The sequence below is a fragment of the Gorilla gorilla genome, chromosome 8, assembly GCF_029281585.2.
Source record: "Gorilla gorilla gorilla isolate KB3781 chromosome 8, NHGRI_mGorGor1-v2.1_pri, whole genome shotgun sequence".
Taxonomy (NCBI): domain Eukaryota; kingdom Metazoa; phylum Chordata; class Mammalia; order Primates; family Hominidae; genus Gorilla; species Gorilla gorilla.
Window position 1 is genome coordinate 19,812,358 of NC_073232.2, and position 26,859 is coordinate 19,839,216.

At 40.1% G+C, this 26,859-nt stretch overlaps 1 protein-coding gene across 5 annotated transcripts in view; it reads left to right on the top strand.

Annotated features, from left to right (window-relative positions):
* CELF2 (CUGBP Elav-like family member 2) overlaps positions 1-26,859 on the top strand; it is an 872,927-nt gene that overhangs the window by 320,381 nt on the left and 525,687 nt on the right. Inside the window, exon 1 of one of the 5 annotated variants that reach the window (XM_055352300.2) lies at positions 9,196-9,811. The exons of 1 other annotated variant lie outside the window; for it this stretch is intronic. In XM_055352300.2, the coding sequence (XP_055208275.1) occupies positions 9,759-9,811 (53 nt within the window). In that variant the 5' untranslated portion in view covers positions 9,196-9,758. Of the gene's footprint in view, positions 1-9,195; positions 9,812-26,859 lie in introns of those variants that run through there. 3 more of the 5 variants (XM_055352297.2, XM_055352299.2, XM_063709865.1) reach the window with 3 other exon arrangements.

The following is a 26,859-nucleotide window of genomic DNA, read 5'->3' on the forward strand; positions in this document are numbered from 1 at the left end:
TAGACACTAAGTCGCCTCTGATAGCTTATTAATATTATATTATATTTAATTAATACTACTACGAATATCCTGCACATAAACCTTTAAGAAGAAAACTTTTAGAAATAAAAATCCTGTGTCAAATATAACATTGTTTTTAGTTTTTGATACATGCTACCAAGTTGCTTTCTGGACAGCAATTGAAACACTCACCAGCCATATATGAGTGGGCCTATTTCATTGTACCTCATTGTATCATTACATATAATCAATTAAAGGTGTTTACAAATTTGATGGGTAAAATGCTATATTGCATTTTGTTTTTACTTATATTTCTTGATTCTTACAGAGATAGTTTTTATATGCATTGTTTCATTTGAATTTCTTCCTCCATACATTTTCTGGTTTGGGCTTTTGCATACATACTATCTATCATTGTATCCACAGGGTTTTGCTCTTTAATACATCCATATATATTTCTTAATTTGTCTTTCATTTTTGCTGTTATATATGATGTTTTTGACAAATGGATTTTTATGAACTCAAACGTGAACTTTTCTTTATATTTTAATTGCATTTTATTTAAAATTGTTCTTTATAAATGCTTTCACATAAAAGCAAGAAATGAAATTATCAAGACAAAAATTTGCCTTCCTTGTATTTTTCTCTAATTTTCTATGGCTTCACTTTGTATATTTAACTTTTCTGTCTGTTATTTATTTTGGTTTTGAATATGAATTGAAAATCTAATCTTTTTACCTCCACAGCGTTCTTGTAATATTTCATATGACATTAGTTGAGTAATTATTCCAATTTCTCTGTTAGGGTTTTTTAAAATCATCTATTAGTTTTTATATTCAAGAATATATTTTATATTCAAGTTTTTATATTCCCGTTATGTATTTGTTAAAGTTTGTGCTAACAGAACCCTACTATAATTATTGTTGTCCAGCTCTGTCCTTTACCCCTTGGGAATGTCTCCCTCATAATAGTACTTATATGTATGTAGGCTTTGATTTATATATGACAATACTAATCCTTCTCTGGATTCTGGAAATGCTTGCATAGTTTCTGTTACCTACACCTGAAAAACCATTGATCCTTTTATAAATTCTGATAGAGTATATTACATGATACATATATGAGAACTAACATGGGAATTATTTTCCTTTATAAAGGACAAATTAGGGATAGATGTTTACAAAGAAAGATATTACGGCAAGCAAGTGGTCATGATATTACTACAGCTGTCTTGCTCAAAGGACACAGATTTGGTTTTTAAAAGGAGGGGTGAATGGTGAAAGGATTACCAACGACTCTTCAGTGATCTAAGGTTAAACCTATGGTTTCTGCCTTCTACCATGTTCTATGAATTAAATATGTTCATGGAAAATATTTATTTAAATCACAGTGTTCATTCAATCATCCAACTGAATGATCCGTATGATTCTAAAGATGCTTTATTTATCCTTCTTTCTGATTGTCAGTTAGAAGGTGCCCTTTCTGTAAGGAATTCAGTAGGACTCTCAAGCTAGATCACCTGGCTTCAAATTTGGCCTCTGTCACCCACAAACTACAATCATCATTTACCCTCTCTGTGCTTAGTTTCCTCGCCTATAAAATGAAGATTAAAATGGAGCATACCTCAGAGATTGTTATGAGTATTTAGTGGGCTAGTTTTTGTAAATCTTTAGAACTCTCCCTGATACATACTAAATTTTATGTATTCATTCAATAAAATTCTCTATTTTATGTATTCATTCAATAAAATTCTCTATTTTCATTTTAGATCTTTCTACTTACAACTCTGTCTCAATTGTTTAGTGATGTAAAAAAATGTTGATGTACAATAGCAGAAATTATGTTAGAAACACTCTGAAATATTTTATAGTCTACATAGCTTTCTGGGGAAAGTCATTGAGATTTTTACAGATTGAATGTGGTAAACTAGCAGGTGAGCTTTGTTTTCGTCTCTTTAATGTGGCAAAAAAAAAAAAAAATAGGGATTCAAGAAACCAGTTGGAGCCGGGGTACAGCTACCAATTTCCAACTTTGCCAGTAAACAAAGATGTATTTTCAATGGGCCCATGTCCCAACTTTTAAATCATTCATGTAATTACAAATGATTTTTAAATTTCTCATTAAATTATGACTTTAGAAATGTTTGGCATCAGGTGACTACTGAGATCATTGAGGTAAACTTTTCATTTTTTACTAGAATAGTTTAGTGTATTTTTTTCTTTTCATCAATAGTGTAAATGGATATAGTTTCTATTCATCTTAGATTATAAAGCTTCTAGTTCAGTATAGATCCTAAAATAATTCTTTAAAAGTCTCTGTGAATTGTTTTCTTATTGTTGGGGAATACGTTTTATCAGGGCTCCGCAGGGTATCAAAAGTGGACCAGCACTGGTCTGTGGATTGTTTATCACAGTTTATGACGATTCTTAGGAGTAAGAATTTGGAAATGCATAGCAATTTGACAGAGTAATTTTATGGCTCTTAATCCAATATTTTTCTTAACGGGGTTTATATTGTTTTTCTAATAGCTCGATTTTATTTGTATTTAACAAAAGTACTGGTCTACAATGAATCAAAAACTTTGAAGGAAAGAAGGAAGGCAAGAAGGAGGAAGGGAAGCGAAGGGAGAAGGAAAGGAGAAGGAAGGGAGAAGGAAGGAGGGAGAGAGGGAGGAAGGAAGGAGGGAGAGAGGGAGGAAGGAAGGAGGGAGGAAGGGAGGGAGGAAGGAAGGGAGGGAGGGAGGAAGGGAGGAAGGAAAGGAGGGAGGGAGGAAGGAAGGGAGGGAGGGAGGAAGGGAGGGAGGAAGGGAGGGAGGGAGGAAGGGAGGGAGGAAGGGAGGAAGGAAAGGAGGGAGGGAGGAAGGAAGGGAGGGAGGGAGGAAGGAAGGGAGGGAGGGAGGAAGGGAGGGAGGAAGGGAGGAAGGAAAGGAGGGAGGGAGGGAAGAAGAAGGGAAGAAGGAGGGAAGAAGGAAAGAAGAAGAAGGAAGAAAGGAGGGAGGGAGGGAAGAAGGAAGGAAGAAAGGAGGGAGGGAGGGAAGAAGGAAGGAAGAAAGGAAGGAAGGGAGGAAAGGAAGGAGGGAGGGAGGGAGGGAGAGAGGTTCCTCACCACAATGGGAAGTACTGCCTTACCTAGTAGCCAAATCGGAAAATGTTTTGACATGCTAAACGGATCATTTGATTGCTCAAAAAATGCTTTATGTAATCAATCAATAATCAATCAATATTTGTGTGCAGTGGTTACCACCTTGAATTAAATTAACAAGTTAGTTTTTAGATCTGTCTTCAAGTGAATTTGTGGTACATTTTAACTTTACTTAGGTCTGCTGGAGTTTTTGTGGGGGAGTGGGGAGTGGGTAATAATGGAAGGCCTACCTTTTTCTCATTGTAATTCAAGGGCAATATTCCGGGTTAGGAATTCCATCTCTATGAGCAGGTGTTGACATTGTTTCTTTGACTGGCAACTTGGCAACTGTATTCGGCTTTCCTTGAAAACTCAGATTTCCCTCTTAAAAACAGATGAGGAGTCCTGTTTGTAAGTGCACAAAAACCAGAACAATCTAAAGCTGCCATTCAAAGAAAAACAAAACCAAAAAAGACTGTAAGATCAATGTTTCAGGTGTGATTCCCTGGCCTATGATATGGAGACTATCTGAGCCACAGATTTTTCCTTTGGGTATTCCTTTGTCCCTGTGGGTGTGAGCCCTGTGTGCTAACAAAGGCTGACTGGAAATTAAAAGAAGAACATGACACAGCTTTGAAAATCTCATCTCCCATGGCAGTATAGGAGTTAAAGCTCTTTTTTCCCCCTACTGTATGTACCAAATTTGGTCTGTGATTCCTTTGAATGGTATGAAAAGCAGCTGGCTGGGTGTGAGTCTCCTTCCTCTCTTCCTTTCTCACTTTAAAATATGCCTGGCAGAGATCCAACATTCTCCTTCCCCTGGCTTTAATCCATTTTACCCTCCTGTTCAGCTGACCAAGATTCCAAATGAAAAAAGCATTCCTTCCCAATTGTTAGGAGAGCCTTAGAACCAGCAGAAAATGTCAGACACATACGTGGACCCCATATAATGCACTGGGTCTTTTGCATATATGTAGCAGGTTTTGTAGCTGTCTCTTTAGAGGCCCTTCAGAATTTTTTCTTTTTTAGCTTATCAAATGTCCCATAATAGCAATTCCTAAGTCATTGATGAAGGACCAAAACACATATCTTTGTTCATGGACTTTTCATTGTATCAGGTTTTGTGAGCAAAACACGAAAGCACTTGAAATCCCATTAAAGTTACATTCATTTATCTAAAAAAGAGAAAGAAAAAAGCCATCTTTGAAAGTTTGTCTCTATAGACATCATTAAAGTGAGGATATGTACAAAACACATTTTATGTAACTCAAGATTAACGGCTAACTATTCAGGTGCAGATTTTTTACAGTGGGAGCTGATGCTTGGGAAAAACAAACAAACAAACAAAATAAGAAAACATAGCCGCTACATTAACTGCCAAGTCACTGTGCATAAAATAAATATAATGCAGACATGCCCCCATGTTTTACAAAACATCAGTTTCAATGCTTCTCAACACATCAATATTACCAACACTTAAAAATGCGTTCACCTAGCCAATCTTAGGACAAGAAGACCGTATGGAATTCCCTAATTTTCCATATTTGAAGAAATAGGCATATTTTGATCCTATCACTGCTTTGTTCAAAAAGCAACCTCCAAAGGGCCTTTTTATGTTTGGCTTTTAAAAACTAAAACAATATAAAGCTTGAAGAACAAATAAATTTATTTTGATGCCTAGTCAATAACGTCAGAGGTACCATTACCAACCTCCATAAATAAAAAATAATCACCACAGTGATGCTGGTAATTTTTATTTAAAAGTCCATTTAGCAGAAGGTTGCCAGATTTAGAAAATAAAAACAGAGGAACACAAAGTTGAATTTCAGATAAAAAGACAATGTTTTCTTTTTTTTTGTTTTTTTTTGTATAAGTATATCCCATGCAATGTTTAGGGCCATACTTATACTAAAAAATTATTTGTCGTTTCTCTGAAATCTGATGCACACTGGGTGTGCTGTATTTTATCTTGGAACCCTTGACTATCATTGTTGCCACGCCGTGGTTTGCTATGAAAAGCATGGAAAGCTGGGTCCTATTTCCAGGGTCCAGAGCAAGTGCTGGGGTTTTTTAGCTCGCTCCGTCTGCCAACCTTAAAATTTTGGCACGTTAACAAGATCGAGAAATCTTCTGCAGCAGGAGAATGAATTTCCAATTAGTCATTTCACTTTCTTAAGAGGAGAGAGAGAGCTTACTCACCTGAGAAGAAGGCAAGAGCCAGCAAAAATAAGAAGAGAAAAAAAACTAGGATAACCAGAAAGGGAAAGAATTTAAACCAGGAAGTAACAGAATTAGGAATAAATAAGTTTAAAGCAAGCCGCTCCAAAACAAGAACAAAAACAAAAAATGTTTAGGATAATCAGATCCTTAGGAAGAAAACTGCAGTTTATAAGAAATGGAGACACCCAAAGAAAGACGAATGAAAAAATGACAAAGAAAATTTTGTATTTCTTTCATAACAAACCAGTTTTTTTTTTAAAGCCCCTATCAGGAAATTAGACATTTTGTGGGGCAGCAACTTACTAAGACACCACACCTGTCTTTCTGGAGCCTTATTAAATGGTTGGCTTTACTTACAATTGATGGTGAATGCCTTTCCCTTGTTTGGCTTACTTGTGCCACGAGGCCCATCCTACTCTTCTGCTGAAATAAGATGAGCTTCCATGGATTTTCACCTTTGGTGCTAATGATATTATCCTCAACCACATGAAAGCCCACCTGGAATGCTGTATAACCAGGAGAGATGTTCTCCTGACCTTCTATATCCGCATTTCCCAGGGCGCTCTCTGCCAAGGTCTGAAAGAAATGCAGATTCCTCGGCTCCTAGTGTTGCCTCTTGACTGATACTCCACATTTTCCCACACTTCCCCCATGACTCTAACCCCAATACTTGTGGAAACCACAGGCTCAGAGGGTTGGGTTTGCTTGGATGGAGGAGGTACAAACAGTGGGCTTTATTTTTGTTTGGAATTGGGTTGTGGTTTTGGCTTCTCTACCGAAGAAACCAAAGGAAGGGGGAGGGAGATCACAGAAATGTTGGTTCTATGAAAAGGAAAGTGACGAGTCTTGTTGCTGGTACTATCAGGACAATCACGAATGTTGCATTATATGGATTCAACTTTTTTTTTTTTTTTAACAGGGAACTCTCAGGAGAGGTGACTCTTTAAGAAGCATTATGAATGCCAAAAAAAAATTTTTTTTGATGTAAAGGGGTAAATGTATCAAAATTGTGAAAAAGAAGACAGAATGAACTCTTACAATTTATACAGTGACATGGCGGAAAACTAATTTGGGGCTGAAGTTTATTAAGGCTGAACCTAACTCATTTTTATAAATAGAAAATTTACTGTTGCCTTTCTGTGTTACAGATAAATAGTTTGCCCAGTTTTGAACAAGGCAACATTTCTGTTTGTTTGTGTTTAGGAAGCACCCTCATTGTTGAAGATGAATTAATTGTCTTGATGGCCTATTTCTTAGTAGGAAACAGATCCATTAGGTGTGATCCATTGAAATCAGGAATGAAATACTGAGGGAAAAGGAAAAAGAAATTTGCAGTATGTGATAGCATGGAATTAATTTCCAGTATATGTAAACATAAACACACACACACTTGGACTTTGAAATTAAGAAAAAGAAAGGCAAAATATTCTGCCCTTCTTGGACTCAATGCATCCTTTAAAAGATAATTTCTCTCCTTCCTCTCTAAATACTTTTGGGAAGTGGGTTTCAAACGTTATCCTCCTAAACTCTAGGGTTTCTCCATAGGGTCTTAGGAGTGAATCGGTGAGACTCAGGGATTCCTCTTACCCATCCCTATCCTGATCCTAACCCCAATCCCATCCCCACCCCAGTGTCTGGGCGTAACAATAATTGTTATATTTTAGTTGTTCCCTGCAGTTGCCTTCTACCAAAGACCACTGAAGCTGATTTTCCGTTTATGGAAATGACTTTAAAAATCCCTTTTAAAAAGCCCCCAAGCAGATGGAAGAAGTGCTGTGTGGCGGTTACTCGCCGGGTCCACAGGCATTGCTTCTAAGTTCAGTGCCCTGAGAGCTCAGACCAGTTCCTTAATTTCTCCACACCCAAATGTCTTCATTTACATTAACAAATGGGGAGTACAACTCATAACTTACCTCATAAACAAGTTGGTTATGAGGAGTGAATGAATCAACACACCTAATGAAATTAGAACCGTTCCTAGTACCTAGTAATAAACTTTAGCTACTACTGTATCTGTTTCTGTACTTGGGCTTCGTACAAGATTTTATTTGAAGGAACATTCTACTGACTACCTTTAAAAAGTTTTTGAAAAGACAGCTGCTTTAAGATGGTATTTCATAATTTACAAAAATGGGTTTGTCCTTTTGTCCTTTGGCCAAAAGCCAAATCCCACCCCCTTTCCTCCATTAACCCTGAACTCTAAGCGTTAAGAACTCATTTCCCTCCCTTCCCCAGACCTGAATCTCCCGGGTGCTGTGGGCTAAGGATGAGGATGATGTCATTATAGTTGCGGAAACTATTTCATTATAATCTTTTGTTACTCTCTTGCTAACTTTCTAAAGGGAAAAACATTTCATTAATTATCAAAGCACCCGGAACCCTTTGGAGGTACACTCCGTATAAAAGCTATTATTATCACCCACATTTGGTGAAGTACTTGAGGATTAAAAGTGTTATGTAAATGTTTGCACATGATTACGCTGTGGTCTGAGATTCACAGTGGGATAACACAGCCCAGGAAGAAGCTTGAAGTCCCAGAAAGGCAATGATTTTTGTACGAGGTATGAAATTCTCTTTTAATTTTAGTCTAAAGACAGTTGCACTTCTGAAGAAAGTCATTCACAGCCATTAAGGAAAGTATCCATGACTGCTAAAGAGAAAACAAATCTAAACAGAGGGTTAGCTGCATATTTTAAGATCCACGGGTCCATGGAGAACAGGGTGGTAAGAAAGGGATTTACAATGTTGGGATAGGCGTTTGGAGTGGCAAAAACTTTCTGACAGTAAAAGTAGCCTGCTTCCAAAACCTGTGGGAGCATCTTCCCCCAGGAAAGAACAGAGACTCTCTTTCTTAGAAGGCTCTGCTTGAAGGGAAGAAGTTGGGACCCTTCCTCCGGGCTGATGCTTTCAAGTAACAAGGACATGACAAAGCACTGAACCACAACATGTTTTCTTGCAGTCTTCCCTCTTCCTTCTCAGGGAAGTCTCTGGCTGGTGCAGGTATGTTCTTAACACTCTTAACATTGCGTAAACTCTCTTTGCAACAAAGAGAAAAAAAAAGACCTAAATCAGAGCCTTTAGCTGGTCTCAGTGTCTGGGCATAATAATAATTGTTTTATTTTAGTTATTCCCTGCATTTGCCTTCTACCAAAGACCAGTGAAGCTGATTTTCCATTTATGGGAATGACTTTAAAAATCCCTTTTAAAAATAAGCGTAAGAAAAAGAGGAATTTAATATAAAGAAAGACTATCAAGTAAAGCTCATGTTGCAGGCAGCTGCAGCAGAAATCTTGACGGGCTGGCCAGCCATAGTCTGGAAGCCACTGGACCAGATGATTTCAAGGTCAGCTACTTCCAGGATCCTGAGGGCAGGAGGAAGAGCTTCAGCTGCAGAGGTCTTAGTTCAAACCAGGACCCTCCAAGCATAGAAGCCTCTGCTTAAGAGGCAGTGCTTATGAAAATAGGAAATCAGTACAGTCCCGAAGAACCCATACGGGGCAAAGGGATAAGGAGACAAACTATGAACAAACAGTACAGGAAAACAATACTGCCTGGATATCTTAAAACATCTCTCATGCACAATTTCAAACGAGTATTGGAAGGATGTTTGGTTTTCAGAAAATGACAAGATATACAAGGTGGGGGGCGAGTAGGGGGGAGCCCATAGCCTTTTCTCTTTATGTTTAAAGAGATTCTGCATTTCCTCCTTCATGTTATTTAAAAACACAAGAAAGCCAGCAAAGGGTGGGGGAGCAGTGTAGCAAAAAATCCCTGCCAGAAAACACACAGTAAAGTCTAGCTTGTTTGCAGTCCTGTTCCAAATTATTTTTAAAAAACAAATCCTAACAGTAATGTAGTTACAGCCTCTGAGGGTAGCTCGAAGCCCAGTGTCAGAGTCCCAGAGCCGAAGCCACGGAAAAAAGAGGAAAGAAACCTAACCAGTCTCCTGCCAGGAATAAGAAAAGCAAAATCTCCGAGGCAGGAGAAATACCCCCAAGGAGGGGAAGGCTGCAGCTTGCAGTAATCTGTGAATGATTGCTGGTAAAGTCCAGAGGCTTCAGGCTTGATCTGTGTTTGTTCCCAAAGAAAGCCAAGGAGGACGGTGTTAATAAAGAGAGATTTAAGTGAGAGCTGTGCTTGGAATAAAGTGGGCTACAAAAAGGTCAAATTTGATCAGTTGGAGCAGATTACCGGGGCTTTAAAAGGTGGTGTGGAGCTGGGAGCCGGGTGTGGGACGGAAGAGAGCGCAGGATTGATTTGCGGGGTGGAGAGAAGTCAGGAAAAGTGCGTGTCAGCCCGGGAAGGAGGGAGCCGCGGGGCGCCAGGGCCCGGCCTGGGTCCAGAATCCTCCGTCTGTTCCCCAGCACCCCATCCCCGCCTCCTCCTCTCCGGACTCGCCCTCAGCCGGCTCCTAGACAATGGTTTCCTTGGTCTCTGACTTGGAGCCTCTGAAAAACTGGAAAGTTTTAAGGTAGGCCTGCTTTGCTTTCTCTTGCATCCTAGTTTGAGTTCATAGCCAAGGCCCTGCTCCCGCCCCACCCCTGTGCAGAAGTGGTTGGGGTTGCTTGAAATGCACCTTGTGGGGTTCAGGGATGCGCAGATCTGCTGGTGGGAAGACTGTTCGGAGGCAGATGTGTAAGGAGTGGCCTGTGAACGTGAGGTCCTCCAATTTCACCCCAGGGGGGAGGTCGGGAAGCCTTGGCAATGAGGGAGGACAGTCTTATTTAAATGACACCAGCTGACTCACTGGAAGGAATCCTCATATTGAATTTTTGGGCTTCAGGGGGGCATTAAAGGTGTGAGGTGGAATGTGGTCAACTTTCTGGGACTTCAGATAGAAGAGCGATATTTGGCCAGGTGCGGAGGCTCACATCTATAATCCCGCACTTTGGGACGCCAAGGTGGATGGATCCCTTTGAGGTCAGGAGTTCGAGACCAGCCTGGCCAACATGGCAAAACCACCCCTGTCTCTACTAAAAATACAGAAATTAGCCAGGTGTGGTGGTGGGTGCCTGTAGTCCCTGCTACTTGGGAGGCTGAGTCAGAAAAATCGCTTAAACTTGGGAGGTGGTGGTTGCAGTGAGCAGAGATCACACCAGTGCACTCCAGCCTGTGCAACAGAGTAAGAATCCATCTCAAAAAATTTAAAAAAAGAGAAAAGAAAGGAAAAGTGAACTTTTCCAGAAAGCCTTATTAGGGCCCTTGAAGGGTCAAGGGAAACTTGGTTTCCTCCTCTGACCTCTCCCCTACCCCCACCCCCACCCCCAGGCCTCAGCTTATGGTGAAACTGAATGGGCAGAATGTATGACGTAAAGTCTTTCTCTGAATGCTCCTAAAAAAGTGCACTCTGACCTCCTCATCTCTCAGAGGCCCAGAAAAATTAGAACACAAGGAGCTAGAAAGGGCAGAGTTCATGCATCCTGTCTAAGCTGACTCCCTTGGCAGAGTTAATTCTTGGGCTTCACTGACTGTAAATGGTATTTCCTAGCAAATGCGTTTTTGGCAATTTTTGAAATATGAAAATGTTCAATTGAGGGATTTTTGTTAAAAGTGGTTCTGCACAGTGTCATGTCTTCCAAATACCTTCCCCAAAACATGGCTTCATAGGAGCTAGACCAGAACCCAAACAGGAAATACAAATGAGGAGAAATGTGCGGACGTGACTGGAACTTCTTTTTCCTGACATTTATGTTGTATTAATTTGCTAAGTTTTTATTTCCTATTCATGACTTCTGTCTTCATGTTTGTCTGATTTTGTTATTTTTAAGAACAAGATTATAGAAAAGAGCAAATTTAAAAATTGCCAATATCCATCTTAATTATTTTCTTTTTAAAAAGTACTGCATGTCATATTCTAGAACTTTCCACGGATGCTTTTTGCACATCAGGTAGTATGTGCTATTTTATAATCTGCTGTTTCCAGCTAACATATCAAACGTGTTTTCATGTTTCTGCCTAACTTTCATAACCGCCATTTTAATGGCTAAATAAAGCACCGTAATATTAATGTACATTTTTTTTGTTTGAGATGCAGTTTCGCTCTTGTTGCCCAGGCTAGAGTGCAGTGGCATGATCTCTGCTCACTGCAACCTCCACCTCCCGGGTTCAAGCAATTCTCCTGCCTCAGCCTCCCAGATAGCTGGGATTACAGGTGCCCACCACCATACCTGGCTAATTTTTTCTATTTTTAGTAGAGACAGAGTTTCACCATGTTTCCCAGACTGGTCTCGAACTCCTGACCTCAGGTGATACACCCTCTTTGTTGAAAATTTAGATTGTTTCCACTCCTTAATTTGTACTAACAACAACATAATGAACATCTTTGTGTACCTAGCTTTTTACTTTCATTAAATAATTACCAGGATTTCCTGATGAAAGCTACATTTTCATGAGTCCTTCAGTGATTTTTTTTTTCTGTTGCATGTTTAAACTTTATTTTTAACTATCAAAAAATGGTAAAGTGCTTCTTTAAATGTTCTTAGGATACATCTATTAGAATAAATGATGCTTTCCTTTTTTTTTTAAACTGGATTACTAACCTGTCTCTAAAACTGAAACACTTCCTACAAGTGCTTTCAAACAATTTTTCTCAGGCGATTAACTTACTATTATTACATCAGTGGATAAGGCAGGCTGTAGCTCTAAGAATGTATATGACTACGGTTATAGATTTTGAAACATGTATCACCCCCAAAGGCATTTTTAGATAATGATCTCAAGTCTTAACCCGTTTAAAAAAAAAAAAAAAAACAGTGAGAATGTTGTTTTTCCCCTAAACATGCCCTAAATTTAAGTGAAGCTTAGTTTTGCTAGAGTAAGTGAAGTTTCAGAAACTTGGACTGGCAAGACCTGGGAAAGAGAAACATTTTTACATTGACTCCTTTGGCTACACCAAGTTCATTCTGTCCACACCTCTTCTTGGCAAGCATTATTCCACTTGCTTTTTAACTGTGTGTAATCCTTTTCTGAGGTCAGGAACCATAAAGGGATAGAGTTTATAAATTGCATTTTAAATTCCTTAATTGTTAACAACAAGGCATCCTTTTGGCTAATTTTGCTTCATTTAACGGTTTACTCGCCACCAATAAGTCTCTGCCTATAATATGTGGAAGAAGCAAAGATAAAACACAGCCTGATAAATGGGTGATCTAGCAGGAGAATGAGGTGTGTACTCTAACGCCACATAGCACAGCTGTTAGCAGGGTTGTCTGTGATCTGAGTTATGTCAATAAAATGCTTTAGAAATCCAGAGAATGGCGTGAGAGGCCCCATTCTGGTAAAGAGAAAGAGCAGTTACTGTCCTCATCTGATTAACAAATGAGTAGAACATTTGATATGTAAAGCATATTACAAGGCAAAAAGGCCTTTAAACTCACGTAACCTGGAATATCCTCATGTGTTTGGTCCAGGAGCTCAGTCTAGAGTTCTGCCAAACCTGTTGCTCCTAAAAAGTCGTCAAAAGGCACAATTTTAAAACCTGCTTACGCCACAATATAGTGTTTTAGGAGATGATCTGTTTGCAGTGCACAATTTCAGGTTATAAGCCTTTCTCAAGAAGTGTCTATTTGAAATCGCTCCATCCTTGTTCCGTTTTGTTACATGGAGAAACCAGGGGTGGTCGTAGTGCTACTGCCTGTGTTTTAATGACTGTCTACCCCAAGGGACATAAAAGAAACCTAATTTTCACCAAAAGACATGCCAATAATTTTCAACATTCTCCCATTTGACTCCTCGGAAAGTACAAACACTCCAGCTGCATTCAAAGAAAAAAATTCAAAAGCTAAATAAAGTATTCTTGGTACACAGAAGAAAAAAGTTGACACTGTATTAGACCTATGATTAAAAGAATAAAATAGGCTGGGCACAGTGGCTCACACCTTAATCCCAGCACTTTGGGACACCGAGGCAGGCAGATCATGAGGTCAAGAGATCGAGACCATCTGGGCCGACATGGTGAAACCCTGTCTCTATACTAAAAATACAAAAATTAGCTGGGTGTGGTGTCACGCGCCTGTAGTCCCAGCTACTCAGGAGGCTGAGGCAGGAGAATTGCTTGAACCTGGGAGGCAGAGGTTGCAGTGAGCTGAGATCGTGCCACTGCACTCCAGCCTGGGTGACAGAGCGAGACTCTGTCTCAAACAAACAAACAAAAAAAGAATAAAATAAACTTGAACATATGCTGAGTGCAACAAGATGAGATGTTTATAGATAAGACTTGAGAGAAAAAAAGTTGACAGGAGAATTAAGCAGGGAGTGGGACCCAGAATATCTGGTGTCTCCTTTACCCATGCATAAGCCCTAAGTCACCTCTGGGGAAGGATTAAAATCCCCAAATCAAGTTTAACTCTCCCATTTAGAGATAAGGGAATAGATGAATTGACTAAAGGAAGTCATAGAACTCATTAGCACTGCAAGCTGTTGCCAATTCCTCTTCCGACTCCATCCTCTCTCCTGAGGAATGTCCTTCCCCACCTCCACTTCTGTTTCCCTTTCTCCTTCAGCTTTCAGACAGCTCAGCCCAATTGCATGCCTTAAAGATGTCAAAAGTTCAACAGGTTATAAACTCTATCTATAATGTCCCCCCAAGAACTCACTGGTTTCCAGCTCTAGTAGGTTTATGAGTCACAGTGATCTAGCCAGGTACTCAAACTGGAAAGTTAGGCAGTCTCCCTAATACCCCATTTTCCATCTTAATTTATATCCAAACTATTGCCAGCTCCTACTGAGTTTGACTCCTAAGCACCTAGTGACTCTGTCCACTTTTTTCCATCTTCCATTGATAACATCTCATTTTGCTAAGAATGCTACCTCCTAACCAGTCTCCCTGCTTCACTCTTGCTCTCTTAAACAATTTCGCACATAGAGGAATGAAAGCATTACAAACACCATAAATCAGATCCTGTGACTTCCCTACTAAAACTTCCCCTTTACTCTTAGAGTCAAAGCCAGTATCCTTATTTTAACCTGCAAGGCCCCATCTGGCCTGACCCTTATGAACCTCTCTGCCTAAATCTCCTCCCTCTCTCCCCACAGCTCACATTGCTCCAGCCCTGCTGGTCTTTCTCTTTCTCAGTTATGCAGCCAGGCTATTTTGGCTTGATTTTCATTAGCTACTCCCTCTCCCTGCCTGGCAATCTTTCTTTAGCTATTGGCAGGGTAGAGGCTGCTCCTCATTCAAGCCTTAGCTCCCATGTCATCTCCTCATTTAGCCCTTCCCTGACCTCCCAGTTTAAAGCCAAAAGTCAATCTCTAGCACATCTCCCTGATAGACTGAATCATAGGCAACAGCCAGTATTCAACTATATTGACTTATAAAAATGTTCACTTCATATGGTTCAGCTAATATTCTCATCACAGCATTGCCAGTATCTGCCATCTGCATATGTATTTGTTTACTGATTGTCTCTCTCCCCTATTAGAATGCACGGTTTGTGTATTTAACTGTTATATACCCAGTATCTAAAAGATTTCCTAGCACATGACAATGAATGAATGAATGAATGAGTGAAGGAGTCACTCTTTGTCTTTCTTATCCTGCTTTATACTCACTCCATGGGGCCAGGGGCTTTGTATATGTCATTCACATCCCACCCCTAGTATTTACCACTGTGATATTGTGTTATGTGGAATGAATGAATTGACTGATGAATTAATGACTCCTAACACCTAGTTGAGTAATTCTATCTTCAGTTGCTTTTTTCTGTGCCAATCAGAAAAGCGTCTAATATGGTAATGTAGAAAATTCTAAAATCCTCTCTGAGAATCTGATCTATATGTAGTGTTCAGGTGGAATTTATTCTTTCTAAACAAGAGAATGATCTGGAACAGATGTTGACAAATTTCTTCATCAAGGGCCAGATGATGAATATTTCAGGTTTTGCTGACCATACAGTTTCTGTCACAACTATACAACTTTGCTGTTAGCCTGCGAGCAGCCATGGATGGTATGTAAACAGCTTGGCTGTGACCTAATAAAACTTTATTTAAACAGATTGTCTTTAAACACTGGGCTGGATATGGCCCAGGGCCCATAGTCTAACTTGGTCCATGATCTAGACTAATGATCTGACTAGCAGGAAAATAGAAGTGGCTTTGACAGATAGTCGGAGGGATGCTTTCAAATCTCATATGACAAGGCAAATATCAAAAACTAGTCTTGTTATTAGGAAAAAACTTCAGAGGAGCCCTGGTGATATTTCAAAGGTCAGAGATGTTTTAGGTTATGAGCACTTGATCTCACAAAGATGATGAATGTCTGGAGGAAATGTATGGTTTACTGCATCCCTTAAATGTTTGAATGAGCCTTAAAGCTATAACAAACTACACTTTTACCTGTTCCCTTATGGAGTGTGTGAGAACCTCCCATTAATGAAAACAGCACACGTTGATGGGAAACATAGAACAGACCCTGAAATGTTGTAAGTCACTGCTTGGCCTTAATGCTTTCTTTTTCATTTCTGTCTCTGGCTCATTTGGTGTACATTTCTCTTTCACACGCCGGGAAGTCTCCTAAGATGCATCCCAGATTCACAGAGGAGAGCACGCTGTGTAAGTTTGGAGGAATGTCACGTGTAGATACCCTTCGGTTCATGTCACATGACATCTTAAAGATGTATAGAGCCAGAAAAGTTTGCGTGGATGCTCTGCTTGTATTCCTTGTGAGCAGGCTGGCCATCTGAAGATCAGGAATTTATATTCTTAGATGATAATATAGAAGAATTATTAGTGCTTTCTACATGCCATGCCTTATGCTAAGTGCTTTTCATATAATGTCTCATTTTATCTTTGTAATAGCCCTGTGAAGTAGGTAGTGGTTCTTTTGCTCTTATTTAGAAGGAAGTGATACTTGTAAAGTTCCAGTCACTTGTCAAAACACACACATACAATAGGTGTGGAGCCCCAGTGTGGACTTGGGTATTGCTAGCCCTGAGCTAGAGCAATTAAACAGTGACTCCACATACTTTTCTGATCTAGTTACTACTTTTTCTTGATAAATTGACAAGCATGGCAAAGTGTGTTGTCTTTACTACACCTCAGAGAGGAAAATTTTGCACCACATAATTTTTCCTTTTCCCTTAGGAATATTTGAAGAATCATGACTCAGTTACTACTCAGTACTTTTAAAAATTTTTTGCAGAGCCACAGGAAGAGGTGTTGGCTGGAATGTATTGTCAATTCTTTTGGCAGCCTGGAGCTTTCCGAGGCGGGCACTTGAAGGGGAATGGAATGGGGTCACCCTAGGGATGTGGCCTTGAGCTGTTAGAAACTATGTCAGTGTTTGTTCAAGTTTTTTAATGAGGAGGGGGAGACGGGTGGATGAAATCATTTTTGTTGAGTTTGTAAGTTTTATAGCTCAAGGTGGAGGCCTAGTTGAGAAGAGCTCAGAGGAGCCCGGCTGGAGTTTGATCATAGATAGAGTCTTTATGAGTCCTCTTCTTGCTCCAGGAAAAAAGAGACAGTGTACATTGCTTTGAACAATCTAAGTCCATTTTCCATTTGATCGCCTTGTGTTCATTAAGGACCAGCTAAACCATCTGTTGAGACTCGGTAGTCGAGGACATCTGCTGGATGGGGGAGCAATCAGGCATTTAATGAGGGGCCTTTCTATGGAAACAAAAAGAAAAATGAAAAGTAATGATTGGAGCTGACTATAAACTCAGTGTCTGAGGCCAGAGGACAGTCAGTTGAGAAGATCTCTGGACACTGAGCTCTAAGCATCTTTAGATGGTGAAGTGAGAAGGACAATGGCAGTCAGACAGATTTCCTGGTTTACGGTTTGGATTTTTGTCGTCATGGTGTAGACATTAATGTCACCACGAAGGGTATTTCCTGGAGCAGAGCATGGGAGACACAGGGGTTCCAGTGTTCTTTTTCTTTTTTTTTTTCTTTTTTTTTTTTTGAGATGGAGTCTCGCTCTGTAGCCAGGCTGGAGTGCAGTGGCGTGATCTTGGTTCACTGCAACCTCTTACTCCCTGGTTCAAGCGATTCTCCTGCCTCAGCCTCCTGAGTAGCTGGGATTACAGGCACGTGCCACTACACCCAGCTAATTTCTGTATTTTTAGTAGAGACAGGGCTTCACCATGTTGGCCAGGATGGTCTCGATCTCTCTGACCTTGTGATCTGCCTGCCTTGGCCTCCCAAAGTCCTGGGATTACAGGCATGAGCCACCTCACCCAGCCTCCAGTGGACTTTCTGAGTGGCCCTGGTAGCAGCAGCTCTGGGTGTAATGATTGCTCCTACATGAGTTATTGTGGTAATGACTTTCTGGACATGTAGATCCACTTGTCTGGCTTCAGTGTGCAGGACTGTATCAGATCATGGAGCCAAATAGCAGCTATAAGACAACACTGAGTCACAATGAGGATCTTGGCCATCAGGTTTTAGTTCTCACTGATGACAAGTCAGGTGGAAGGGAGAAAAAGTGAAAACGTTAACTTTGGAGAGTTATAGTCACCCACTGAAGAAAACTAGAAGAGTATTTGGTAAGGGGTGACCATATGTGTAAGATGGAAGGATCCAGTCCAGTTTTACAGGTAAATAATATAAACTCCCCAAAACAAGGAACAGGACTAGAATCTGATCACCCACAAGGATGTGTTGCAGTTTTCTATTGAAACATAAGATTGCTGTCCACGGTTACCCCCCTTTTTGATCAAAGATAAACTAAGACTATTCTTGTTTATAAAATGTTTCTTGTCTCATTAAACTGGGTCAGATGATATTTATATAAGTGCAGCAAAAATAATAATTGAGCACATAGACCTTTTTAAGTTTGCTTTGCTAGAAAATAAAGAATCTCCTATTGGACTTTTAAAAGCCTCTGCTTTTCTAGCAAGCCAAGCCAGGAAATTGCCGTCAGACTTCACCTTCAATACCTGTAGCTTTGGGTAAATTCCTTTTCTTTTGAGGTCCCCAAAATATTTTAATGTTCTTAGGCTTGCCAGGACATGACCATTCTTACTCACCTATACATCTGCAAATCCTGTAAGCCAGGTATCAGCCTAGTTCTTCCAAGAGGGATTTGTATACATTCACTCCATAAAGTCAACCTTGGATCCTTAAATATGTCTGGTCATATCTGATTTTATGTGTCATTCTCAAATAGGGCATTCCATTCAAAGCCTTGAACATATAAACCAATGTTTCCAATTATGTTCTATTATAAGGGAGACAGATTTTTTTTCCACCTGTGCAAATAACTATTGTCATGCAAATAAGAATACCCAAGAACAAATTCTGAATTCTGAAGAGATCAGGTAGGGAGAAAAAGATAAATGTTTCTATTTTGTTTACAAAAGTATAATTTAGTAGATTTTTTCGGATGACAGATAGCTTAAGACGAAAGGAAAAGGAATTTTCTGCTATCCAGAAAATAGAGTATTAAAGAGCCAGCAATATTCCAAACAAAAGCCATAAAACATAATAATCATTCCTTATCACTTTACCAAGTCCAATATATTAAATAATTAATTTTGTTCTGCTTGATCTTGAGTTAGCAATTTTATGAAGCTGTCAGCTTCTCTGCTAGAGTTATGGAAAACCTGACTCAGTTCATTAGGATGGTATCAAGGTTATGTAAGCAATGACATCAGAAGCTTGCACCCCAGAGTACCTGTCACAGACAGTTATTTCCATAGGTCTCTGAGACAGCTTCTTTTTTGTTAAAGACAAAGTTCTTTGGCTTGAGCTGTTTGCATGAGCAGAGTAAAACAGTCACTATTTCTGGATGACAAAATACTGAAGATGGCCATGGTTAAAGATCTGATGGACGTTCATTATAAAAATAACACCATTGACAAGAAAGTGTGGTAGTTTCTGTGACATAAAACATGTTAAAATAATTGCTGGAATTATGACTGATGACATTACACTATTGTTGTCTAATATCAGGCAAAACAGCATTGAGATAGATCCTGGACACAAAGGGCATTGACAAATTTCTAGGAACTTCATGTAACTTTGGAAATACCGCATTTAGCTGTACAAATATAACCTGGGGAAGGTTAAACATTTCTTTTTATTAAATAATGCTTTTCATGCATTTCCACCTCGCAAGTAAATTCAATGATTTTAACATCTCTTTTTTTAACCAGGTGAAAGAACAAACCCTTTGAGATTTTTCAGAGGCCCTTGGGAAATCTCAAAGTCAGTTTGGTATCATGAAGGCTTCATTTAGGGCTTGATTTTAGGAAGGCAAAGCTGTCAAATATGTCAAAAGGTTTGATTACTTGACAAAATAGGATCACAGGTCACTGTGAAACAATCCTTAGTTAAGTATCTAACCAACGTGACAATGAAAGAATTTAAAAGTAAATACAGGAGGTAAGATCATTGTTTTAAAAACCTTAGTTCTTTTTAAAGTGAGAAGACATGGTTCTCTTAACTAATCAGAGACACGGTAAAGGCAACATGAAACACAGAAAATTATTTTTATGAGGTGCAGAATCTTTCTCTCCTAGGAAGATTACTAAAAAGTAGAGAAAAACCTTCTACAGTCTCTTATCAAGAGCATACCACTAATTCAAGAAACATTCTTATTTTCAGAAAGAGAAAACCAAACCAAACTAGGTTTGAGTCCATACACTATTGATATTGAAGCTCATTTTTAAAAATTTTATACATAAATCCATTTAATCTTAGCAAGTCTTGACATTTACTGTGAACTGAAATGTGTCTCCCCAAAATTCACATGTTGAGGCCCTAACCCCCAATGTGGTGGTATTTGGAGATGAGGCTGTGGGGAAATAATTAGGTATAGAAAAGTTTATGGAAGTGAAGCCAACATGATGGGATTAGTATCCTTAAAAAGAAGAGATGCCATAGCTCACTCGTGCTTGTGCATACTCTCTGTCTCTCTCTCTCTGCCTCCCTTTCTCTCTCTCTTTCTCTCTGTCTCTGTCTCTACCATGGAAGGGCACAGCAAGAAGGTGCTGTCTGCAAGCCAGGAAGAAAGCCCTCATTAGAACCATGCTGGGACTTTGATCTCAGACTTCTAGCTTCCAGAATTGTGAGAAAATGCACTTTTACTGTTTAAGCCACTCAGTCTATGGTATTTCATTATGGTGATCTGAGCAGACTAATCACAACATAGTATTCCTTTCCTTAAACTTTCTATGACTTTCTACATCCATTCAGGTTTCATCTTATACTTTCCATCTTTCTCATTCTGGAACAACCAGTCACTTTAGGACAAAATTTCTCTTTTCCTTAGCAGACCCTAATAATCTTCAGCCACTCTGTACCATATGACAATAAGTCAAAAGTATATAAACTTAAGCTAATGTTTAATAATTGATGTTTTAGTACTTACTTGAAAATTATTTAGATATTTAATGAATATCCATTATTTAATTTAGCAGACTTCTAAGTTTGCAAGTAACTGAAAAGATTTTGGAAACTCTTCTTAGGCAAACATTATGGAACAATTATTGTTGAACTGAAGTTTGTCAGAATAATGATTTAATTTGCTTCAAATCAAATTATCATTTTTATAATCTTAAATATCTAGAAAATATTAGTTTGTGTGACTGGTAAACTCAAGAAAAACAAAAATTTATTCTGACGTTATATTTAATGTTGACAACTCTGAAAACATACCTTTTTTATTAAACCGACAATATTAAACTAATCTTACCAAGAATTTACTCGAATTACATAAACATTTGAGTTGGTTTCTATATTTCTGACAGTTTTAGAAAGATTTAATTTACATAAGTGCATATTTCTCTCTAAGCCAATTAGGATAGAACTCTTTTAAAGGATTTGGTAAATTAATTTGCCAATGCCATCTGGAGGGAAGGTACCTTACATACATGCATAAACACACAGATAGACATAAATGGAAACCTATGGCTTTCATTTTTAATATTAGCCATGAGTCAGGCATAAATACAAGAATACAAAATTCAATCGTGTACGGAAGAGTTAGTTCTCATCTTTACTCCATTTTTTTAATCCAATTTGTGTTTCTGGCAGATGGAGCAGCCAACATTCACCTGCTGAATGTGAGAGCTAAAATTTACCACTAATATTTGTGGAGGAGGCCTTTAAGATTTTTTTACCTTGATAGATCATCTCATGGGGGAGGTGAACTAAATATGTTTCCAATTAGTTTTTCTTTGCAGCCTCAGGTAGCTGCTTTTGGGATCCCTAAGTCCCTTAAGCATCTCCCAATGGGGGCAGCTGGCCTCAGGTTCCAGTAACTGTCAGTAATTGAGTGGCTAGAATGGGAAGGGAAGGGTCCAGCAGAGGGAAGAGAGAAGAGGAAGAGCCAGGGGCTCGAAGGGGCTCATATCAAAGAATGCAGGGGAGTGGAAGGGAAGATGGAGACCGGCAGAAGGAGGAAGGAGGTAATGGAAGGGAGAGGTCTTAGAGGAGCCAGTTTAGGGAGACCCTGTTCCCAAAGAAACCACTAAAGTTCCCAATCATCCTTCATCAAGTCATGCCAACAAGAAGTGGGTAGAGTGAGTGCCATCGTGGTGGAGTTTCCAGTCAGCAGGAGTTCAAAAAGGGGCTTTCAGATGGCTGAGAAGTTCCTATGGGATGGGCAGGGAGAAAAATAATTTCCAACTCAGGCATCAGGGAATGAATCCCCACTCAGAATAAGGATCCAGGAAGAAACACTTGCAACCCAGAAGGTCCCCTTTGAAAGAAGCCTGGGACTCTCTTCCAGCTTCAGAGAGTATGCGCAGAGCCATCAGTATCAAAATGTCTCCTCGCTGTGCTCCTACAGACATGTGTTCGGAGCCTTGGATCAGGAGAGTCAGACTCACGACCAAAGACCCAGAGGACACAAAAGTCTCTGTGCAGGCAGAGTTGTCCTGTTCAAGGGTCTCATGGCAGCAGATCCAGATCTGAGTCACAGCACCAGATAATGGTCAAATATAAAGTTTTCTTTGTTTATAAATTAAGTGGTCAGGACAGATTTTAATTACCAATAAATTATTGCAGTAGGGATGCACTTCCAGCATCAACAGGGCTCAGCGTTATAGAGATGACCAGGCTTTTTAAAGGGAGAATGGGGTGGAGGGCCAGAAAGCAGGGGTGCCATAGAGTCAGGAAGTGAAAAATTGCAAATGTGGGCAATGTGATTAGGCAACTGGGTGTGTACACTGCCACCTGTAGATGTTAGGACTCAGTTCTCCCACAGAGATGGGGGGAGAGGGGCCCTGGTCTTCCTTGTGGTTACATTGTAAAGAAACAGCTTTCAGGTTCTTCAGAAAGACCCTCCTGAGTTGCAGGGGGTACATGCACATCTCAAAGGGATGGAGGAAGGGATCACCATTATAAGCCCTATGTATTCAATGACCTAAGAAAGGGAGGGCAGGGGCCTGCGTCAGGTATTGGCTGGAACACAGGGTCAATTCTTTTGGCATCCTGGAGCTTTCTGAGGCAGGCACTTTAAGGGGAATGGAATCACCCTGGGGATGTGGCCTTGAGCTGTTAGAAACTACGTCTTCAAATGTGTCATGGGGGACGGATGAAATCATTTGTGTTGAGTCTGTGGTTTTTATAGCTCAAGGTGGAGGCCTAGTTGAGAAGAGGGCTGCAAGGAGTTTGGTCCCAGAGAGAGTGTTGTTAGGAAAGTGAAAATCACCATGTGCCGCTCATCTCCCCTCCTCTCCCCAAATAATGTATTTTGGCTAAAAGTCCCAGAATCCTAGGATCCTATGCTGTCCGGTCCACAGTAAAGATAATAATCCGCATGCAGGGTCCTGTCTGTTCTCATGCAGAGCTGCTGTATTTCCCACCTATATTAGTCCATTTTCATGTTGCTGACCAAGACATACCCGAGAGTGGGTGAGTTATAAAGAAAAATAGGTTTAATGAACTCACAGTTCCATGTGGCTGGGAAGGCCTCACAATCATGGCGGAAGGCAAAAGGCATGTCTTACATGGTGGCAAACGAGAGAATGAGGCCAAGCAAAAGGGGAAACCCCTTATCAAACCATCAGATCTCATGAGACTTATTCACTACCATGAGAACAGTATGGGTGAAACTGCCCCCATGATTCAATTATCTCCCATTGAGTCCTTCCCACAGCATGTGGAAATTATGGGAGCTACAATTGAAGATGAGATTTGGGTGGGGACGCAGCCAAACCATATCACCACCACTCTCGACTTTAGTGCAACAGAGTTAGAGGGCACCTGAGAGATCAATTTCTTGATGATCTCTTCATGTCTATGTAAAAATAAAAGTCTCCGTTCCCCAAACACCATATTATTTAGGAGGATAGGGACTGTCTGTTCAGCACTGTGTCCTCAGCAGTGCCTGGTCCTGTATGCAGGACCCAGGTTTCATGCTTTCTAATTTCACCTGAGAACTTCTCACTAAGCTCCCTCCCTGGTTGTCCACCCTCAGGTGGAAGTAAGATTTTCTTCTTCTGAATGTTCATAACACTGAATCTAAACCTCAGATCTGCAAATGCATATTTTCTACTTTGTAGTGTTTGTGTAGTAATTCCATTAATAGCGTGTCGATGTCTGGAAGATAGGCAGGGTCAATGTCTGATTCAATCTGGTGTCCTCCTGTATCCCTTATATCATCAGGCACTGTGTTTATCTGAGTCTTTCGGTGGAAACCCACATATTCCTCATTTATACGATGAGATATTGAACCAGGATTGCCCAACTATAAAATTGTATGATCAATGTAAGATAGAACAGAGAAGTACCTTCCCATCGGATCCCGAATCCCACCTCTGAGTGATACCATGAATCCATCTCCTATACTGCCCAGTTTTTCTCACAGCACAGCAATTCTCTTTATATTGATCCTCATTTTCTTTCAAGGCTCTTTTATTCCCACTCCTTCCGTAGAGCTGATGGAGGAAACTACAAATCTGTTTTCAGATGTGCTGTCTCTGAGCTGGAGCCCTAATGTAAATCAGCTGTTCAGGGATGAGTTCTGCTGACAGAGACTGACATTAGCGATTGTATGACTGGTCCTGCAGGGCTGAAGATTGCAATCCATCCAGGGTGCAGGTGTTTCTGTTAACCATGCTGTAGAACTCCATTTTGATTTTGTTTTGTGCTAGTTTTTCATTCTTATAAAGATACAAATGTCCAAGTCAGAAAAAATTGTTAGAGACCTGTGGAAATGGCAGTTTTATACATTTGATCATATTTCCTGGTGGGTAAAGTGAAAGATTTTGTGAACTGGAAAGATGTGGCCCTCGCTGAAGTTTGTTATTTGTAAATGGCATGTAATGCCGGCTCTGAGACTTTGCATGTGTCCTTCTTTGGCTGCCATTATTATTGTCGTTATTGAACATAACATACATTATCCAGTTCTCCAAACCTGGGATGCTTTTCCCCTTCTCCATGAAAGCACATGGTCTCTATTTAAAAGGTTTATTCCAGTAAAACTTCCTTTAAACTCTATTTAAGCAGTTTATTCCAAATGGCTGTATTCCAATAAAACTTACAGTTTTACAAAAACAGGCGTTGGGCTGGATTGGGCCATGGGCCATGGTTTGCTAACTCCATTGAGTTTTAGAACCTTTGAGATAACTTGGACAGCAACAGGGAGACTGAACTACAAGAAGCAGCAAGAGAGAATCTGCTTCCCCCAGTACTGTGTGCTGAGCTAAGCTGTCCTGGGCTTTAGCTCCTGGGAAAAAGAGTATACAAGAGATGAGAGAGAGAGAGCTGGGTTTGTTCAGACCCAGGATCTCCTTTCACTTTGGATATATTGAGGCAAAACAGCAGTGCACACTTTGTCTTTTAAGGAAGGCTCAGCACCTCTACTCTCTAGCAAGTATACATTTCAATGACCTGGAGCCACATCCTTCCATAGCAGGCACTTATCCCTTTGGGGAAGGAGGACATATCATGAAATGGGAACAAGAGAAGGAAGAAAAGGAAAGAAGAGTCCTAAAAAAAAAAAAAAAAAAAAAAGCCTGCTCTAAAGGGACTGTAGGACTCTGGGAAGAAAGGCAGCTGGGATCATTTATTGCCCAAAAGAGCCAGAAGATGACTTCAGAAGAAAGAGAACTTGACTCTCTTTGTCTTGGTCTGTATCCATGATTGCTGTCTTCATCGCCACAAAATCTAACCTCTTCTTTTGGATGTGGCCTCCCACATTTTATTTTTAAACAAAAATAAAGTTCACTCATGGCTTGGATGCTATATTGAATGCATGTATGATCAGGCCTTCGGGCAACCACAGCAGCGCCGTAGTATCCAAGAGAAGCCCACATTTCCCACTTCCAACACGTGCCTTTTGGGCCTCTCCATGACAGGCCATGCATCTCTATCACTAGAGAATGAGAACACTGTTTTTGAAGAGATTTAAGATTTTGAGCTGGCCCTGGGCCAAATGAGGTAACATGGCCCTCCAGTTTCCTCCCGTAGGGAGGCTCTTCAGAGAGCTCAATCAGTTACAGCTTACCTTGAAGTTAAATCCAGGTAATATGATGTCAGGGGATTTGTATTTTAGGAACTATCTCCAATTATGCAACATGAGATGGGAGGTGGGAACAGAAGAACTCAGGAATTCGAAGTTTGGTGAGGCTTTCAGTATGCCTGAAATCACACACCATAGGTTCTGTCTAGAGCACCTAGGGCATGGAGACCTGACTTGGGTTGAGTTCCTTCCTGGTTAGGATAGCTCTCTCCCCTCTTCCTTAATAAATTACCACTTCACAATCAATTGCCCTTCAATTACTAGATTGAAAGTGTCAGTCTGCCTTGTCAAAGAGTGAGAATTATAGAAGAATGGGGCTTTGAGAAGATCACTGGAGAGGGAAGCAGTTTGAGGCAGAATTTCTCTTAAGGACTTTAATTGCATGTATGGCTTCTTCCTGGTGGGTGTAAAACCCTCTGGAGCCCCTGCCCTGGCCCAGATTCTAATCAGGTTTTCTCCCAGCGTGTCACTGATGTGCTCCTCTTTGCCCCTCTCTCCCCTTGTACAGCAAGAGGTAGATTTTACCTTTGGGCAACTGGCCTTGTGCCTATGGTGGCAGAAAAGGACAATTTGCTCAATTAATATTTCTGCAGGAAAGGAGGAAATGGTCATTATTTATATCATTGAAAGAGGGGAGTGTTTGTTTGAGAAAAACAGCTCCTGAGAACTTGGGTTTTGTTTCCTAAAAACTAGTAACTAGGTTAGAGAATATAGAGAATAAAACCTGTTTGCCTGGTTCCCAGACTAGCCCTGTTCTGCTGTCTTCCCTCATTACAGAAGACAGGCAGCAAATGTGGTTTTCCATTTGTTGAACATATCTTGGGCAAAGTCTTTCTAATGAAACTAGTTTGTTGTATTTTGGAATCCTTGTTTTAAGCTCTGTCTGCAATCAAGCAGCTCTCTCCAGAGGATAAAGCTATATTAAGCTTTAATTCTCTAGTTAATTTTTTTTTGGTAGCCATGAAATTAGCTTCCTTGTCTTTTGCGTACGTTCTGTGGATCACCATTCAGTAAATGAGCAGACCCAGAACACCCTCAACCAGCCTGTTAGTTAGATGGGGAACAGAGCTAAACATTTTGCATATAAACTTCAAACACCACGGAGAAAG